We start from the raw sequence: 20,131 nt of genomic DNA, 5'->3' as shown, positions 1-20,131 counted from the left end.
TCAATTGAAAAACAATTGCAGTTGTGTCTTAATAAAATTCAAAGATGGCCACTGGAAAATGGCTTTCAATCTTATAAAGCCAAGACAAATTTTGTGCAAACATAAACCACATCGAGACCCAGTGCTATATTTGGGTGACACCCCTATCAAAATTGTAAAGGAAGCCAAATTCCTGGGACTTATTTTTGAAAGCCATTTGACATTTAAACCCCACATCAAATACCTGAAAGCTAAATGCCTGAAGGCACTCGACTTGTTAAAAGTTGTTTCCAATTCAAAGTGGGGAGGTGATCAGAAGACCCTCCTCCAACTATATAGATCTCTCATACGTTCAAAACTGGATTACGGCTCCATCGTTTATGGGGGAGCATGCAAAAGCAACCTAAAAGTTCTGGATTCCATACATCACCAAGGACTACGGCACTGCATTGGCTCCTTCAGAACGTCTCCCATTAACAGTTTATACGTAGAGGCTGACGAACCATCACATAAACTCCGACGTCTAAAATTATCTTTACAGTATATTACCAAATTATCTTCAAATCAGTCAAACCCTGCATATGATTGCGTTTTTCATCCCCTATATGAGGAACTTTACCAAAAGAAATCTTCTCTTATTCCCCTCTTGGAATAAGGTTGAAAACTGCAATTTCTGATGCGACTTTACACCTTGAAAATATTTCTCCTTACCGCCTGCTGCTTTCACCTCCTTGGCAACTGATAAAGCCAGAGGTAGACCTCACATTAACAAAACTGAAGAAATCCCAAACAAATCCTCTAATATATCAACAAGAATACCATCAACTGAGAAATAAATATGATACATACAAATCTATATTTTCAGATGGATCCAAGGATGGTGAGATTAAACCTATTATTTTATATGGTTCAGAGATTTGGGTGGTTCATAAATGGTTGTTTCTCGAACGTTTCCAAGCAAAGTTTTGTAAATTTGTTTTGGGTATCGGTTCCAAATCTACAAATGTTGCAGTGCTTGGAGAGTGTGGTCGATACGGTATTTATATTGATTCTTACACAAGATGTTTAAGATACTGGTTTAAGCTTCTTAATATGTCTCAGAGAGATTTCCAAAACGGGTTTACGATATGTTAGTTAGGTTTGATGCCGTTGGTAGGAATACACGGGTTTCGGCCATCAAGAATATGTTATATTCTCATGGCTTCGGACATGTGTGGTAATTTCAAGGTGCTGGTGATCCTGAATATTTTATAAGTGAGTTTATACTGAGGGTTAAGGACTGTCATGCACAAACATGGTATTCTGAATTGTCTGGATGCTCGAAATTAGAACTGTATTCATAATTTAAGACATCATTATCACTTGAACCGTATCTATTAAATGTATTATCAAAAGAAAAGCGACGTATGCTTACCCTTTTACGTATTGGAGAACTGGGAATTATGCATAACACAGGAAGGAGGGATGGCATCGATAAGACACTCCGGTTTTGTCCATTGTGCAAGTTAAGGGCAGTTGAAAATGAAATTCATTTCATTCTTGTTTGCCCTATTTATGAAGATATTCGCTCAAAATATTTCCCATATCTAGACTTCATTACTGGTAATAATCGTAAAGACACACTGGTTAGAATGTTAAACTCTTCTGATGTAAACCGCCTTGAAAACTTAGCCAATTATGTTAAAGATGCTCTCTGTCTTCGTTCTTCTTACCTGTAAATATTATTTCATGCAGCACTTGATGTGAAACATATTTGTATATATATGTACGTGGCCTGAGGCCTTATTACCGAATAAACAGATTGATTGATTGAAGGGATGGTATAAATCCTGCTGGGGAGCCGTTCAGGTAGCAAAAACATCGTAAGTCCCCTCGGTCCGTAGTGTGGTGGCCTAACTTTGGTTGCTGGCGATCTATAACCTGTTTTTATATTGTGTTGTTGAATTGTAGTTTATTCTTTTATATACTCTCAAACTAGTTTTAACTAAAATCTGTGATATTCTAGTTATTGTAATGTCCTTTGGCGACAGGTATTTTACAAATTGGAATTTCTTTGTAATCAAATGTTTGACTTTATCCTGTCACGCTATGGCTGGAATATTGCCGATGTGACGTTAAATTTTAACTCACTCACTCACTTTACGATTAAACACCCCTTTGGAGTCCTTAGGGTTAGCTTGCTTTGGGCAAAGGTTAGCCATGAATTCTTACCTTTTCAAGCGTTAATCCGGTTAATCCGATTGGTCGGTCATGTCGTATAGCTGGAATATTGCTTAAATAGTTGAATAGTGCGGCGTTAAACAACAAACAAACAAACACAAATCATACAGACCCGGAATATATGTCCTAATATTCACTGTAAAAAAGGCATTGATTCAGCCATTTTGACACCTAGCGGACGACGCAAACGAATCGAGTTATATCCCTTTACCCGACGCATTCAAATAAACATCGGTTCAATTCAACTCAACGATACTTGTGCGAAATAAGCAAGTTACCTTAGGTGTGTTCCAAATGATTTCTCAGCAGAGTACATGAGCGGAAAATAATAGCCCGCTCCTTGACCAATCAGAAGCTAGTGTTTTAATTTTAAGGTGAAATAAGGAATGATCTTAACGCCCACACAGTCGTAAGTCTTTGTCAAAGTATGGGACTTGCTGGCCCTGGGTCCCGCAACACAATGCTGACATTTCAATGCACACGACGACACAAGAATCTATGCACGGGTACACAAAACCCAGCATTATTGACACCAACGCATACATCGCGCCGCGCGATTTATACATACAGTTCGGTAACGCATGCATGCTGAATAGTCAGACACTTGAGTTGCCGGAACGTTGACGGGCGGACCTATTTCCCACCTTCGAGTAAGTACTCGCATTTTGTCTTGTCCGTAATAGAAAATTAAGACTGTAAAAGAGAAAATCGGTATTTACGTTTCCTAATAACGTGTTTTAACGCTAGAAATTTGTTTGGGTCCTGTTTTTAGGAGAAACCCTTCGCCAAACGAATCGAATGTTTTTTCGCTGTTCTCTCTGTGGAAACTACATATCCTAGCCACGGCATGTAATGTTTGGAACATAATTAGAAGTTAATTATTTTGGTTCACCACAACTAGAATAGAATTGGTCAGCACAGAAGGCTAAATGTTTGATTTATGTCGGTAACATGTTTGTGATTGTGTAAAGGCGCTTTTGCTCTGTAGTATGTCATCTCTTTATGACTGGAAACTTAAACAGCAAGTCCTAAATTCTGAAGTCTCAACCTAAAAGACTCTTACTGCAATGAAGGGGGTTACAGTGTAGGGAGTAACGTAATTAGGGGGTAACGTGGAAAGCCAGTCTAAACCGTCTTGTGACTTCGAGATGAGGGGATAACCATAGTTACATGCGTCAGCGCCTGTACGGATACAGCCTGCTGGAAGGGAAGGGGCTGCACTTATTATACCAGTTGAAACACCGCTAAACATTTTGCGTTTGTTGGCGAAGCGATTACCACTTAATTGTTAGTTTTATTGACATATTTACCCCTACCCCTCACTCTTACGCTCCTACCCCCCCCCCCCCCCCCCCCCCCCCAACACACACACACCCCTCCAGTTGTCCTTGGAGGATAGTTTAGTATGAAACCTTTCGACTGTCCACCGTCTGTCACTAAAATCTTGTCATTCGATCGAACGCGTTATAACGGGCTGTATAAGTGCGTAGTCTCTCTTCACAGATCCCAGTGCATATAATATCACAAATATATTCTTATCTCATTTTTATGTTGCGTCCTTTTCGACTCTAGGAATTAAAAGACCTGAGGGTTGCTGCGAAGTCTGTGCATTCCCTTGTGATATGGGTTTTAGCCTTATACGTGGCTGTATTTCATGAAATCGATGTGGGATTGTTATGCTGGCTGTCATATTTCGATGACCTCATTTGGAACGAACCGTAGTCACTGTGGCTTGGTGAAGGTTATTTATTGATCAATACATCGGTGGACTAATAATATTGTCACTGTGAGTTCAGGTGTGTTGACTTCGCGGTAGAAGCACCATATTTAGATGCAGGTGTGTTGACTTCGAGATATTAGCACCATAGTTAGATGCAGGTGTGGTGACGTCGAGATATTAGCACCATAGTTAGATGCAGGTGTGTTTACTTCGAGATAGAAGCACCATAGTTAGATGCAGGTGTGGTGACTTCGAGATATTAGCACCATAGTTAGATGCAGGTGTGGTGACTTCGAGGTAGAAGCACCATAGTTAGATGCAGGTGTGGTGACTTCGAGATAGAAGCACCATAGTTAGATGCAGGTGTGGTGACTTCGAGATATTAGCACCATAGTTAGATGCAGGTGTGGTGACTTCGAGGTAGAAGCACCATAGTTAGATTCAGGTGTGTTGACTTCGAGATAGAAGCACCATAGTTAGATGCTGGTGTGTTGACTTCGAGGTAGAAGCACCATAGTTAGATTTAGGTGTGTTGACTTCGAGATATTAGCACTATAGTCAGATGCAAGTGTGGTGACTTCGTGTTAGAAATAACATGGTTAGATAACGCTGATGCCTTCGAGATAGAAATAACATGGCCAGATGCAGGTGTGATGACTTCGAGATAGACATAGCCTGGCTACTCGGTAAGTGTTTGTGTGAATTCCAATGGCTTTGGGAAGCTGCATACAGCATGACGTCTTGCTTGACTGACGAATTACAAGTGCCCGTGTTCTTGATAAAGGAACCACCATCTTAACTCGCATTTCATGAATGTAAAAGAAGATGAAATTCTTTAGTCGATTGTCCTCACCGATGAGATATATATATTTTCTCATAGAGACGTTAGCTTTTATGTATAGATGGCTCTGTCTTGCTGGGAAGCAGAGAGGCCTCCGTTACACCAAGGAATGGCTTCTCGCCTATTCTTAGCACCCGTGATCAATATGTCACAAGCAGAAAATATGCGGTAGACCCCCACCCCTAGCCTAACATGTGAAATGAACATATATTAAATTATAGGTATAAAATATAATAAAAAGGAGCCCAGAGACTTTCTTCATTTTCAGATACTGCAGTAATCTAGACTTGCCAAACATTATAGACTTGCATGGGCTGTATTGGATATATTTGTTTCAGGGTCTGTACGACAGACTAGCCCACCCTACCTTAATATCGATTGAGGCGTAAAATTACTTTAGACATTGTCCTGTCGGTGATATCATCCTGCTGGAATGAATCTCCAGCGGTGCGGTGAGTCCTTGTCAGATATGACTATGATAAGGCACCTTCCAGTGTCATTTTACCCATGAACAACAGTGGTAAAAGGTGGGACATCTGATATATCGGACGCGTTTTGTCCTTGACCTCAAAACGCCATTACCGGCGGTGTTATTGCTGCTGTGAAGAGCGTTTTTATTAAAAGATATGTCACTGACTAAAGACTTGGAAATACGCTCCGGGGGCATACTTGGTCCTTTCTTTAACAAAACTAGTGGCTGATCCATAGATCAATTCATGCTTTTGTTTGTTTGTTTGTTTGTTGTTTAACGCCACAAACAGCAATATTCCTGCTATATGACGGCGGTCTCTTAATTATCGAGTGTGGACCAGACAATCCAGTGGTTGACAATTCATGCAAACAGTATTATTGACAACAGACTTGGAGACAAATGTATGAGTTAGTTACATCTTTTAGTCGACAGAATATATGCATGTACAACTTTATAACGAATTCGGGGAACTACCATCTACATAATTCTGTATACAGAATGCATCAGTTTGATATGTTTCAAATAATCTCACTGAGATATTCTACATTTTCAAACAATACCTACTTTCTCGGTTATAATTACTATCGCTATTTTCCAAATATCAAATCGTATAGTCATGCTATATAGAAGACATTATATATCGTGCATATCTCCACGGTAAGACCCTAAGTTGTTGAACCAATGCATAGCTGGATAACACGATTGGTTTTCTTTCCTATCCAGTGGTTCAAACGCCCTCGTTGCGCAGAAAACCGGGGTTCGTTTCCACAAATGAGTACAACTTTTGAAGCCCATTTCTGGTGTCCCCCGCCATGATATTACTGAAAGGCGTAAAACCTTACTCACTCACTCTTACCTATTCGCGATCTGTTGACGGAAGCATAGCGACAGATGTGGTATACATTGAATATACATGTATATGCCAGCCTTTGGTTACCCTCGGTAATTAGCTTCATACCGTGTATATCCTAATATATGCATGAACTTAACTCATCTGTTCAAAATAAAACCTTCCCAGCGGCGACCAAAGCTCTGTTTCCCACAACCGCTGCATTTCCTTTAAATAAATACCGCGGGGCGGCGCTCCAGTGAAACGCCATTACACAGTTATAACCTTCAATTTCCGTGACATCACATTTAGAAAGTCTCTCCATTGTACATCCGCCGACAAGAAAGAGGTCGGGTTGGCATTAACCGCTTGGCTAACATGCTGTTATCTTCACTGAATACTTGTTTCATAACTTTCATATTCAAAACCGAATTACAGTTAAGTACGGTTATAACGAACTCAAAGGGACTACTAACTTTAGTTCGTTATAACCGTAGTTCGTTATAAGCATATATACAGTATAACTACAGCAAATAGTCGGGACCAAAAAAGTAAGTTCGTGATATCCGTCAGTTCGTTATAAGCGTGTTCGTTATAACTGTAGTTTACTGTATATGTGTTGTCTTCTTGAGGAAAGTGGAAAGAGTCACGTGACAAAGTAAGGAACTATTTTTGTGAATTAGATATTAGGTGGGTCTTTGCATCTCGCCATCAGTCATTTAAGAACGTACGATGTGTGTTTTGCACATTGGGTTTTTCCAGTCCTGTAACAGTGGGATTCTGATGGGACCTTGATAAACAGTAAAAATGTACAGAATGCGAGAAAGCGAATACGATCTCACGGCAATGTCCCTAACAGATTTCCATATACAACGAAACATTTTCGTTCACACATGTGGAATCGAACCAGTGTCCCCGGAATGGTCAATGAACGCTTGAACCACTATAGGATTCCCCATCCCCCGGTATGCACACGGAGAAGGAGGGGCCGTACCTTTGTTTCCTTGATGGGAGTGGGGTAGCCTAGTGGTTAAAGCGTTCGCTCGTCACGCCGAAGACCCGGGTTCGATTCCCCTCATGGATACAATGTGTGAAGCCCATTTCTGGTGTTCCCCGACGTGATAATTTTTGGAATATTGCTAAAAGTGGCGTAAAACGATACTCACTCACTGTGTCCTAGATCCTAGCGGTGCGTATAACTGTTGACATGGGTCGCAGTACAATTATCGAGTTTGAGGGCATTGGGTGAATGGGAAAATACCTTTTCGTTCGGAATAGGCAGAAGCTTGAGGTTTCAGTGTCAATACCTGAAGGTCTATGTAGTGGGGGTACACAGCTGTGATGGACTGTGGGGTAGGGTCCTTCGGACAGGATATGTTTTTTTTTCCAAACAGACCTTTGAAATCCTTTGAGCTTCTGTAAGGTTAGACCGCCAGTGTCAGCATTCAACATTCTTCACCCGCATTAACCATTGATATCAGAGGTGTTTCTATTTTGAGCACAAGCAAACATATATCTAACATTTACAACATATTTTATGTGGAAAAGCATCAAAAGCCTTGCGGAACACGTTGGACGACTGAAGGTTATTTCGAGAACAATGAAAAGCAGACACGACTTGACGCTTTGAGGAAGAACAAAACGTTTCCATTGACTGCTTTCTGTAAACCTGATATTCTGCTTGCGTACCCGACCCAGAGTATGTTCAAGCATTCTGGTCTTTCGTGAATATTAACAAAGGGATATTCCTGCAAGAATCGCATGCTTAGCAGACCTTGCAGCATATATAGGTAGCCTGGCGTGACGGCCTGGGGCCGTCTATTGACTCTTTGTCCTGTTCTTCGGGACCTGGAGCGGTATTTACATTCTTCGGGAGGAATTCGCGTGGGTCGTTGTCAACTAGATAGATAGTTTTACCTCGTTTTAAAGTAATGGGCTTCGAGTTATTCGGGTATAAACGGTGAACATGAACTACCAAACACTGTGTGGGAGGGGGTGGCGGCTTTGAGAAATTGGGGATGTTATTTAATTTTATTGAATACATGTGAAAGGTGAATTCTACCATGAATTTGAAAATTACAAGATTCTGTTTGGTAAATCAGAGGTTGTCAAATCACAATAAATCCCTCTGATTGAAACAACCGATTTGACGGCCGCATCACCGCGGAAGCTAATTTTCATAGAATAGTACATTTTTCAGTCATTGTCGGTAGGCATATTTAAATAATTATATCTACAATAAATGTTACAAAATGCAAAGTTGCTGTTACTACAATATTCAAAGGATGTGTAGCAATACATTTCGTTCAGAAAACACGACAGAAGTTTACACAGAGAATATATTTTAAGGTTTGGGACAACAATGAGCTTGGAATTTGGCGCTTTTCTGTATACGACTGTGACGTCATATGTTTTGCGTCACAATGTTTGTTGTTTACGCTGCAAAATATTCTAGCCATATGACGGCAGTTTGTCAGTAATCGAGTCTGAACCAGACAATCCAGTGATAGATATCATGAGCGATATGACGTCATGATGTTTTTTGTTTGTTTGTTGTTTACGCCGCACTCAGCAATATTCCTACTATATGACGGCGGTCTGTAAATACTCGAGTCTGGAAAGTCAGTGAACCTGACCACCCGATCCCGTTAGTCGCCTGACGTCATAAAGGTGGGTGGGGACCCCTGAAGAAAACTAAGAAAGCTTTGCAAAGCTTCGTTCTAATCCGCACATCGTCATAATGGTGGCGTGCTGTGTAGAACGAAAGCCTTGTAAAAGCTTTTTTATTTTTATTTAGGTGTCGCAACCTCATGTTAGCTTAAGAAGTTCCCGTGCTTATGTGCTTTGAGTGCCTGTCATGCTCGGCGAAGTATTACAGTGTAAACAATCTGCTTGAGCATAAGGAGCGCCTTATTTTGTCTAAAGGCTGTTGTTTTGTTTGTTTTATGTGTGTAATGTGCGTGTGTGTGGTGTTTGTGTGTGACTGTTTTGTTGTGTGTGTGTTGTGTGTATAGTAGTTATGGTGTGTGTATTGTAATCATTAACGATCACAAATATAATTCGAATTAACAGACATGTGAACACGGAGTGCTGTTTGAACGACTAGCATCGAACCCGCCACGTCTACTATAATGCTACGGCTAAACATTTACCGGACACAAATCTCCTATCACATTCCCACTGAAGGTACAATGGCGTCACACCTCGGTGGTAGCGGAATACAAAATGTCTACCTTTGTTCAGGGCCCTGCACGACAGAAGAATCCCCAATACCACATAGATGTACATATAGCTAGGGTCTGCTATTGATCACGTCAGTAGGACATTCTTAGGTTACAAGTATTATTTGGACAGCTTTTGACAAGCTTTATTATTTATTGATTTGGAGCCGTATACATCTAATAGCAATCTATGTAGAAATCCATAATATAAATTGTATTATAATAATTTTATATAATCCATAATATATGATCATGATGTGTTGTGTGCATGTGTGTGCATGCGTGCGTGCGTGCGTGCGTGCGTGTGTGTGTGTGTGTGTGTGTGTGTGTGCGTGCGTATGTATAACTGTATAATCACAGATATATCTAATGCGATATGTTTGTAGTTAGAACTAACATGACGGGCCGATAAACGATGGAGGTATATATTCTCTACGCTGCCATGGGTGTTAAAGTGCTCTCACTGAAAATACTTCACGGCTGTGAGGTAGGAATATCGCTTTCACGTCATAATTGAGTTCATTCAGGGTGGAGTGAATGATTTAACCTTTCATTTAAAATAATACATTTTTAGGGTCATCACTGTTAATGTAACAATAACGGAACATGTATAACAACCACACAGCCGTGTCCTGACCTAAATACCTTAAGTGATGTTGAAATCATGCTTCGTAGCCTTTATCTGAGGTTGATCGCCTCATAAAGTGAAGACATTCTAGCGGTGGATTCCGTTTAAAAGGATATCCGTGTTTATACAGCCTTAAGAGCCGTCCGTGTAATGGTAAATTTGCGTCTACGGTACACCATTTGCCCTCATTATCATTGTTGCGCAATGCTGTGCTGCTGATAATTATAACGACAGTTCCCGGAATGTGAATACCTGGGGCATTCAAGTAGTGAGACAGTGAGTATGGTTTTACGCCGCTTTTAGCAATATTCCAGCAATATCACGGCGAGGGAACCAGAAATGGGCTTCACACATTGTACCCATGTCGAAAATCGAACCCGGATCTTCGGCGTGACGAGCGAACGCTTTAACCACTAGGCTTCACGACGCCCCCCCCCCCCCCCCCCCCCCCCCCATTCCAGAAGATAATGAGAGCCATGTTCACTTTCTGAACTCCAATCACATGATAAGTGTCACTCAGATGTACACGAAATAGATCCGATGTCAGCGTGCTATACGAATGCTGTAGCCTTGTTTGAAGGATATATACTTTCTGCTACCCTGCAAGTAGAACTGCATCACATTTCCAGGAACTTGGATTATCGCAATTTTAATTATATCATAATGCATAGTGTCCTTTATTTCAGTATGCAGCGTGTTCCACAAATACCTGCTGTCCCAGATATTCTAAAATAGGCCTAACATACTGCATTACATACACGTTTGATTAAACATTTTTTGGAGAACATATTTTAATCATGTCATGGATAAACCATTTTGGAACCTTTCTTTTAATTGAGGTTACATGGTTTGCCCTTTGTATTATCAGACAGTTACATCAAGGTGTTTGTGAGAAGTTACACGATAACTGATCGTGATCGTAAACAAGATCGAGTGCTGGACAAATATTGTTATGACCAAACAGCATAAACTTAGTTTTCTTTGGATTAAACCTAACCAGCCACTTGTCCGCCCATTCAGCTCATTTGACAAGATCAGTGTTGAAACTACAGACTGATCGATAGCGACGCATGACTGGCATCTCCATTAGAGTGTAAGGGATTGTCATGCTCTATCCTGATAAGTACCCCAAGAGGTTAATGGAGGGGGCGTTCACTTTCGTCTCCAGTTCGTTCCGTCTACAGTGTCATGAAAGAGAGTAATGCGCCAGTCTAAACATGATAGACCAGCTCGCGTGGGATGAAAAAGGAATAAGAGAGTTTGTTTGTTTGTTGTTAAACGCATTAACATAAGCATTACCATAATAAAAATATTACTAATGCTGATTGTAATACTTATGATAGTTATAATACCAGTAATACTCATGGTACAAATAATACTTGTAATATTAATTATACTTGTGATTACTACTTGTAATACTAACACTACTTATAATACTAATAATAGTTCTAATAATGATACTTCTCACGATACGGGCGTATTAACGATACTCATAATACCGATTTTACTCAGCCCCTTGTGGAGTATAATTTTAGTGTCAAAACTTAGGCCAAAATAAGTCATTGTGTCTCAGGTAACGGATATTAAGTCACTAGGTATATACAGGTCATATGATTTGCTTAATTGATTTAGATATAGGTTTATTAAAGGTTTATGTTGACAAGTTACCCATGTTATTAGTTATTCATGTGTAAGTCATGTGCGATGACTCAGCGGGACGACCTGAGAAGATCGGGTCTAGAATTGATCTAAAGCAACACATGCTGGCTTGCACTCATCTGGCCTACACCTTATATCGCCTATGAGGACAGACCCAATGCTTGGTGTAAGAGGAGACTAACGGATCGGGTGGTCAGGATCGCTGACTTGGTTGATGCATGTCACCCTATCCGAACTGCGTAGATCGATGCTCATGATGCTCAATCACTGGATTGTCTGGTTCAGACTCGAATATTGACAGACCGCCGTCATATAGCTTGAATATTGCTCAGTGCGGCGTAAGCAAACAAACATGAAAAACGCAGATTTAGTTTGGCCTAACAATTTCCACAGGAAACAAGCACTGCCCCGGACGTGTAGCGCATGCTATAAGTGTGTGAAAGCCCGCGTTCATATTCCCTGCCTCAACAGCATGGCATATATTCTGCTTCAAAGTTAAACCAAGTTTGCGTCAAACAAAATTTTCAGAGTTTTAAAGGAAACGACTTGAAGGAGATAGTAATGTTAAAAGCGGCGTAAAGCCCAACTAACTCAAATCTACGGAAGCCTTTTAGGGCCATTTGTATTTCAATATTTTTTCTTGGAATTTCAAGATACTTAGTTGAAATTTCAGAGTACGTACTCAGTTGAAACTTCAAGATGCTAAGTTGAAATTTCAGTACGCCATGTTTAAATTTCAAGATATATAAGCTGAAATTTCAAGATATCAACTTGAACTTTCATCTCATTATCTTGAAATTTCAAGATCATCATCTTAAAATTTCAACTTAGTATGTATCTTGTAATTTCAAGTTAGTATCTTGAAATTTCAACATAACAAAACAAATGGCCCTGAAAGGCGTCCGTACAAATCTGCTAAGAGGTCACGATACTCGTGTACACTTTAGTATTGCAATAATTACTTTCAAGGCTGAATCTTTGTCACGTCTCACTGAATTACTGGAATAATTGAAATTGCCGCCCCCTCTCAACCCGAGGGAATATTACGGCGTGACTCCCCCTTCCCCACTCTCGTGGGAATGTAAAGTGCCTTGAAGTTCTCTATCAAAATCATTTGAACCCGATCTGGTATTATAAGTATCATCAATATTCCAATACCATTAGTATTAGTAGTGCCATGTTAATGTTTATATTACTTATATTATGTTAAAATGATTATGGCTAATCAACCATAGCCAGTGCCGAAACTAAGATACAAATTATCTGTACAATTTTCCCGTTTGTCCAGTATCCGGTCCGAAACAAGTCAACAATAAGTAGTTTAATGGAGAACTTATAACCCTTGTTAGAAACCGGCTCTTATTATCCGACCTTAATGGAGAATATACGGTAACTATGTTCTCTACGTCTATTTCTGTTCAGATAATTAATTAGAACAATTCAGACGACACTGAGTGTATCATTCTTTTTTACTTTTGATCATTTCAGTTTTGAACCAACGTGACCATGTCGCAAGGATACCCAGTGACAGCCCAGGTGAGTCACACACGAGTCGGGCCGGATGAGGGTGGGGGGGTTGACCTGATGGCAGAGGCCGGATGGCTGTCCCCGTTTGTACCCAGACAGGCATGATAACCCAATACAGGATTTACATGCACAAAGAAAGGATAAGCAAACATGAAGAGGGGTTTCTCGGGCAATGTTAAATATTACTATGCGGCCATGGCATTCTAACAGAATATTAAGCATACGTTGGTCGTATTTTGAAGTTTGTTTAAAGTCGTAATATTCTTAAATTATATATTACTTTAACATGTTGTGTAATGCAAAATTGTACCTTTTACTAATGTCCGAATACCCTTTTAACCAAGTTATCACAGAAGGTTTTCACTGAATTTTAGAAAACTATTTAACATCAGATATCACGACGTCACGAACATTCGAAAATCAGAGAAAGTCGAATATCAAGAACAGTTGGATATGCGAATAGTCGGATGTCACGAATAGTTGAATATCACGAATAGTCAGATACCAGAGAGTTGGATATGGGGAATATCTGGATACCATGATCAGTCGGATATCCCTAAATTATGGATGTCATGAATAGTCGGATATCAGTAATAGTCGGATATCACAAAATTACAGGTCATGTTTAAACGACTGATGATTATGTAACGAATAATGTATATGCTATACGTTGCTCCAAGGAGTTCGATACATCCGGAGTGTACACGAGCAGAGAGACAGGCATCTCTCTTCTCTTAGACTTTCTGTGCAAAACAACACGTACGTTGTTGTGGTTTCAGCTCAAACACGCTGTTTCCAAGCTATTTAGGCAGGGTCACACACAGGTGATGCGGGACATTCACGTCACTGCCACGGTGACATATTGTAAAACCCATGTACACAGAAATGTAGTACAGGATGCAGAAATACATCATCACCATGGCTGTATATTAGGCCGTGCGGACTTGAGTACATGCGACACTTTGACGGGTCTGTGACACTTTGGCGGGTCTGTGACACATTGGCGGGTCTGTGACACTTTGAAGGGTCTGTGACACATTGGCGGGTCTGTGACACATTGGCAGGTCTGTGACACATTGACGGGTCTGTGACACATTGGCGGGTCTGTGACAGTTTGACGGGTCTGTGACACTTTGACTGGTCTGTGACACTTTGACTGGTCTGTGACACTTTGACTGGTCTGTGGCACTTTGACAGGTCTGTGACACTTTGACGGGTCTGTGACACATTGGCGGGTCTGTGACACTTTGACGGGTCTGTGACACTTTGACTGGTCTGTGGCACTTTGACAGGTCTGTGACACTTTGACTGGTCCGTGACATTTTGACTGGTCTGTGACACTTTGACGGGTCTGTGACACTTTGACGGGCCTGTGACACATAAACGGGTCTGTGACACTTTGACGGGTCTGTGACACATTGACGGGTCTGAGACACTTTGACGGGTCTGAGACACTTTGACGGGTCTGTGACACATTGACGGGTCTGAGACACTTTGACGGGTCTGTGACACTTTGACTGGTCTGTGACACTTTGACGGGTATGTGACACTTTGACTGGTCTGTGGCATTTTGACTGGTCTGTGACACTTTGACGGGTCTGTGACAGTTTGACGGATCTGTGAAACTTTGACGGGTCTGTGACACTTTGACTGGTCTGTGACACTTTGACTGGTCTGTGACACTTTGACAGGTCTGTGACACTTTGACGGGTCTGTGACACATTGACGGGTCTGTGACACTTTGACTGGTCTGACACATTGGCGGGTCTGTGACCCTTTGACTGGTCCGTAACACTTTGACTGGTCCGTGACCCTTTGACGGGTCTGTGACACATTGACGGGTCTGTGACACAATGACGGGTCCGTGACACTTTGACCGGTCTGTGACACTTTGACGGGTCTGTGACATTATGACGGGTCTGTGACACTTTGACTGGTCTGTGACACTTTGACGGGTCCGTGACACTTTGACGGGTCCGTGACACTTTGACGGGTCTGTGACACATTGACGGGTCTGTGACACAATGACGGGTCCGTGACACTTTGACCGGTCTGTGACACTTTGACGGGTCTGTGACATTATGACGGGTCTGTGACACTTTGACTGGTCTGTGACACTTTGACGGGTCCGTGACACTTTGACGGGTCCGTGACACTTTGACGGGTCTGTGACACATTGACGGGTCTGTGACACTTTGACTGGTCTGTGACACATTGACGGGCCTGTGACACTTTGACTGGTCTGTGACATTTTGACGGGTCTGTGACACATTGACGGGTCTGTGACACTTTGACGGGTCTGTGACACATTGACGGGTCTGTGACACTTTGACGGGTCTGTGACACTTTGAAGGGTCTGTGACACATTGAAGGGTCTGTGACACTTTGACGGGTCTGTGACACATTGAAGGGTCTGTGACATATTGACGGGTCTGTGACACTTTGACCGGTCTGTGACACTTTGACGGGTCTGGAGGAGGCACAGTTTATATATGTGTTGGTTTATTTCAGCCGTACGTCCATGGCCACACCAGCGGCCACACCACCGTGGTAATGACCACCACGTCACAGGTGAAACAAACCAGAGACTGGTCATCTGGACTTTTCGCCTGCTTTGACGACATAACTACATGTAGGTGGTACACTGTCTCTATGCTACAGCTTATGCTTTGTCCGTTTGAACAGTTAATAGAGGTTACACGTGGGTCCTGCGCTGTCTAGATGAATACATATGGGGCAATTACGAAAGTTTACACGTGGGCCATTCACTGTCTAGATCAATACATATGGGGTAATGACGATAGTTTACACTTGGGCCATTCACTGTCTAGATGAATACATATGGGGCAATTACGATAGTTTACACGTGGGCTATGCGCTGTGTAGTCGAATACATATGGGGTAATTACGATAGTTTACACGTGGGCTATGCAGTGTCTAGTGGAGCACATATGGGGTAACTGTGTAGATCATGTGCTATCTAGTGGAGCACATATGGGGTAACTGTGTAGATCATGTGCTATCTAGTGGAGCACATATGGGGTAACTGTGTAGATCATGTGCTATCTAGTGGAGCACATATGGGGTAACTGTGTAGATCATGTGCTATCTAGTGGAGCACATATGGGGTAACTGTGTAGATCATGTGCTATCTAGTGGAGCACATATGGGGTAACTGTGTAGATCATGTGCTATCTAGTGGAGCACATATGGGGTAACTGTGTAGATCATGTGCTATCTAGTGGAGCACATATGGGGTAACTGTGTAGATCATGTGCTATCTAGTGGAGCACATATGGGGTAACTGTGTAGATCATGTGCTATCTAGTGGAGCACATATGTGGTAACTGTGTAGATCATGTGCTATCTAGTGGAGCACATATGTGGTAACGATGAGGTTTTTGCGCTGTCAAGTGGAGTACATCTAAAGTAACGCCGGATAAGAGATGTATCAGCACGCCATATGAACTGACTGTGTGGTGATTGTAGGTCTCTGCGGGACGTTCTGCGGTTTGTGCCTGGAGTGCCAAGTGGCCATGAAGATGGGGGAACACTGCTGCGTCCCGATCTGTGTGCCCGGTGCTATCATCACCATGAGGGCAACCATGCGGGAGAGACACCATATCGAGGTGAGCAAAATATCACCTTCACTGTTTTCTTTTCTATGCCCCTTTCCCGGGTCTTTTCCCCCTCAAGGGGGCACGGGTGGCCCAGTCGTCTGAGGCGCCGCGATTCGCTGTGCAGAGTTGACTCCCTTGGGCACGCCAGAAACCTATGATTGTGGGTTCGAATCCCGGTTCGCCCCGATTATGTTTCTAGGTTTGTCAGAACCATGCCCGTGCTCGTGGGTTTCACCGAAGTGGTAAACGTCTGAGACCTGCATCACTTCGGGCTTTCCTCCCACATTAAGCTGACACGCCGTGATATAACTGGAATACTGTTAAAAGCGGCGTTAAACCCAACTCACTCACTTTTCCCCCTCAAACCTTTTTGAGTTGTTAGTAGTCCGAGGCTCTTTTTATGTACTAGCTTCGACCTGCAACCCCTATATGAAATTGACAGTTCTTAATGGGGTCGACATTTTAATAATATTTACAATATATTTTAAAATGTCATACTCATGTTGTATGTAAAGATCCCAAAGTTAGTACAGCATAATTTACTGTTTTACACAAGGCCCATATTAACGCCATTCATCTTCACTCTGGACTTAATTTGGGCAACATGACCTTTTAAAGAGTTTAAAGACTGGATCGGTGAAAAAAACCATTGTCGTCGGTACTGCAAAGATGACATAACTGTAGTATATTATTTGTCAACAGTTTTTGTCCAAGTTCGGGGCGGATATTGTGTAGATTCTGCGGTAAAAATGCACATCAAGAGTACATTGCTTAGCTATAGAGTACAACTTTGCATTTCAGTTTTTGTAAGGTTAAAACTAATGGGTAGCTGAAAACCTATTCTTTCCTGGATCTTCACGGGTAGTTTCAAAAGTGCATTGCTAATCTATAAAGTTCAGCTATGGATTCCCATTTGTGTTAGGGTACATTTGAGTTAGCTTACCTTACACAGGAATGTCGTGTTCTGGTTGGCTGGGACCCATTCCTTTATTTTCAATGTTTCCCGTTGATATGTAAAGTACAGTACAGTACTGTTTCCCCCTCGAATTGCCCAACTGTTGGAATTACATTTGCAACATACCAACGCAACTTTGTATCTCCAATTCATGATGTAAGACGCCATTCTCCGGATACTTGCGATATTTTTCGAATGAAATAGATCTAGGGGGAATAACTCTCAGTTTCGATTAATGTCGAAAAGTATGAATTGTCACCAAAAATTCTTGAAGAAAATAATTATGCTTCAGACTGTTGAAAAACAAAAGAAATTGACGCCACAAAAAATACATTACTGCGAGGTGAAAATCAGGGTCATAGTAATAAATTAAAAAATCCCAAAACATCTGGTTTACTAGCTGTAGCCGTAAAAAAGGTTTCGATTTATAAAAATGCTTTCTTTTGGGGCACGAGATGTACCGAAATTAGAAAAGGCACATTAATAATATGAGTACCCTTTTATTTCAGGGCGGGATTCTCAATGACTGTTGTATGTCATATTGCTGTGGTCCCTGCGTGCTGTGTCAAGTGGCACGTGAGCTGAAACACACCGGGGAATGGCAGATCAACTAAATGTGGACAACATTCGTCGTCGTCACCAGGATAACCTGACAGAAGGCGACGTGGAGACATGAGTTTAAACCTCAACTCGCGCTTACTACATAACCGAAGCTTCTTATGCAATTTTATATCTTCGGCTCCTATCTGTATCATAAAAAAATTACATTCGCGCTATAGTATTTAGTGGATTAACCCATTAAATATGCCACCAAGATATTAATAGCACGTTTCGCATTTTAAAACTTTTAATATACTTTTCTTGTATTGGGATGATACTGGGACCACTCACACTGAATAGTGAAACACTTTGAAAACACCACAAAACCCATCGGTGTAAAATAATATACGCTCACCAGGTTTTCTTAGTATTTATAATTTTGTGGATTTAAAAGAGGTAGATCTACCCTCTCCAAACTGACATGAGTGATAGACAATTAAACATATATTTTATTAATAATCACTGATATCCTTATTTGGACTCCCAAAGCAAAATGAAGTAACCAACCCATTGTGCAGCCTGTATATTGTGGTCGGTGCTTGGTTTGAAATGCTTTCCTTGTTCCTGTGTAATCGCCACGGCAGTAGTCAAGAACTTGATCAGTATGAATCATGTCCTCTACCGCAACCGTACAACGCACCCACAGCGTATACAGTTCTGGGTAAGCTCTATTGACTGCACAATAGCAATCGGCATACAACATGTACAAGGGACGACCTTCCACCTCCCAGTGCCTTGGAATGTTTGAGCCGAGATGTGATTCAAGGGAGATAACCGAAAAACCTTTCGCCTTTCGTCAGACATTGCCCCTTGGACTTTGGCACTGTGTCAATCTTGGCAAAGGTCTTTCTTCCGACGTGGATGGAATTGGCAAATGCAGTGCATGTATAAATGTCATACAAACATAACCACAACAACCTCTCCTTGTTAATCCCATATTAATCCTATTACGTATTTTTGAACAATATTCGTTCTCTCTCCATGTGTGTCTTTACCATCGGAAGTATGAAACACCAAGATCTTCAAGTTTCCGTTTTCTGAACCTTGTACAAAGCGCATCAAAAAGGGGAATATTTTCGGTGCGAAATGTATTATGTTGGACAAAATCTTAATATTTAAAGGTATTTATTAATGATAAGCTGTTTCCCCAAATCATCCGAAATATCCGCAGACTTTAGATTTCATTGTTTTATTTATTCCGTATGCTATATCTACGTACGCGTAAGATATTAAGAAATGAAACTTGCATATCATGGTGTTTAGTACATATTGTTACATAGTGTTATATAGAGTATATTCCTCTTATTATCGTATTTAGTTCTTCGTCATGTGTAGCAAGGCGTGGAGAAACTCGCCTTATAAAAAAATAAAATGTGAAAAGGGGGTTCCGAAGAAAAACAACCGATCTCCGTTTAAGGCTTTCAATAAATCCTGCACAATGAAAGATTTTACGTGTGCGTGTACTAATATTATATATATGTGTCCCACTCGATTGGGTATGCATTTCGTCATTTCAATTTGAGTGAAATATTTGGAAAAAACGTCTATTATACTCTTTGAAAAATGATTGCAATGTATCATTGCACTTGCTCGTTATCACATGATCATATATTTTCATAACATGTTTCTCATTTTTAATAAAAGAACATTCCAAGCTTGATTCAGTGTTACGTTGCTTATATTCTTATAGTACAATTCTTTCGAAAACGAAACAGAAACAACTTTTAGTAAACCACGTCAATCATCCTTCAAAGTATGACAACATTTGTACATATACACTCTACAAAAAAGAAACGCACAGGTAGATTTTTAGCAAGTTTATTGTACCTAATAAAGTCGATACAAAGATAGATACAAATA

The 20,131-nt window shown here is 41.1% G+C and overlaps 1 protein-coding gene across 1 annotated transcript; it reads left to right on the top strand.

Moving 5' to 3' along the window:
• The first annotated feature begins 2,742 nt into the window (after positions 1-2,742).
• LOC139474518 (cornifelin homolog B-like) lies at positions 2,743-18,722 on the top strand. The gene is made up of 5 exons (XM_071257568.1): positions 2,743-2,849; positions 13,058-13,105; positions 15,608-15,728; positions 16,586-16,725; positions 18,181-18,722. Exons 2-5 carry the CDS (start codon positions 13,076-13,078, stop codon positions 18,283-18,285), a joined length of 396 nt encoding a protein of 131 aa, XP_071113669.1. The 5' UTR covers positions 2,743-2,849; positions 13,058-13,075; the 3' UTR covers positions 18,286-18,722.
• Positions 18,723-20,131: the final 1,409 nt, after the last annotated feature.

This window comes from Haliotis cracherodii, unplaced genomic scaffold, assembly GCF_022045235.1.
Source record: "Haliotis cracherodii isolate W230 unplaced genomic scaffold, xgHalCrac1.p SCAF_3, whole genome shotgun sequence".
Taxonomy (NCBI): Eukaryota; Metazoa; Mollusca; class Gastropoda; order Lepetellida; family Haliotidae; genus Haliotis; species Haliotis cracherodii.
This window is presented reverse-complemented; position numbering and strand designations above follow the sequence as displayed.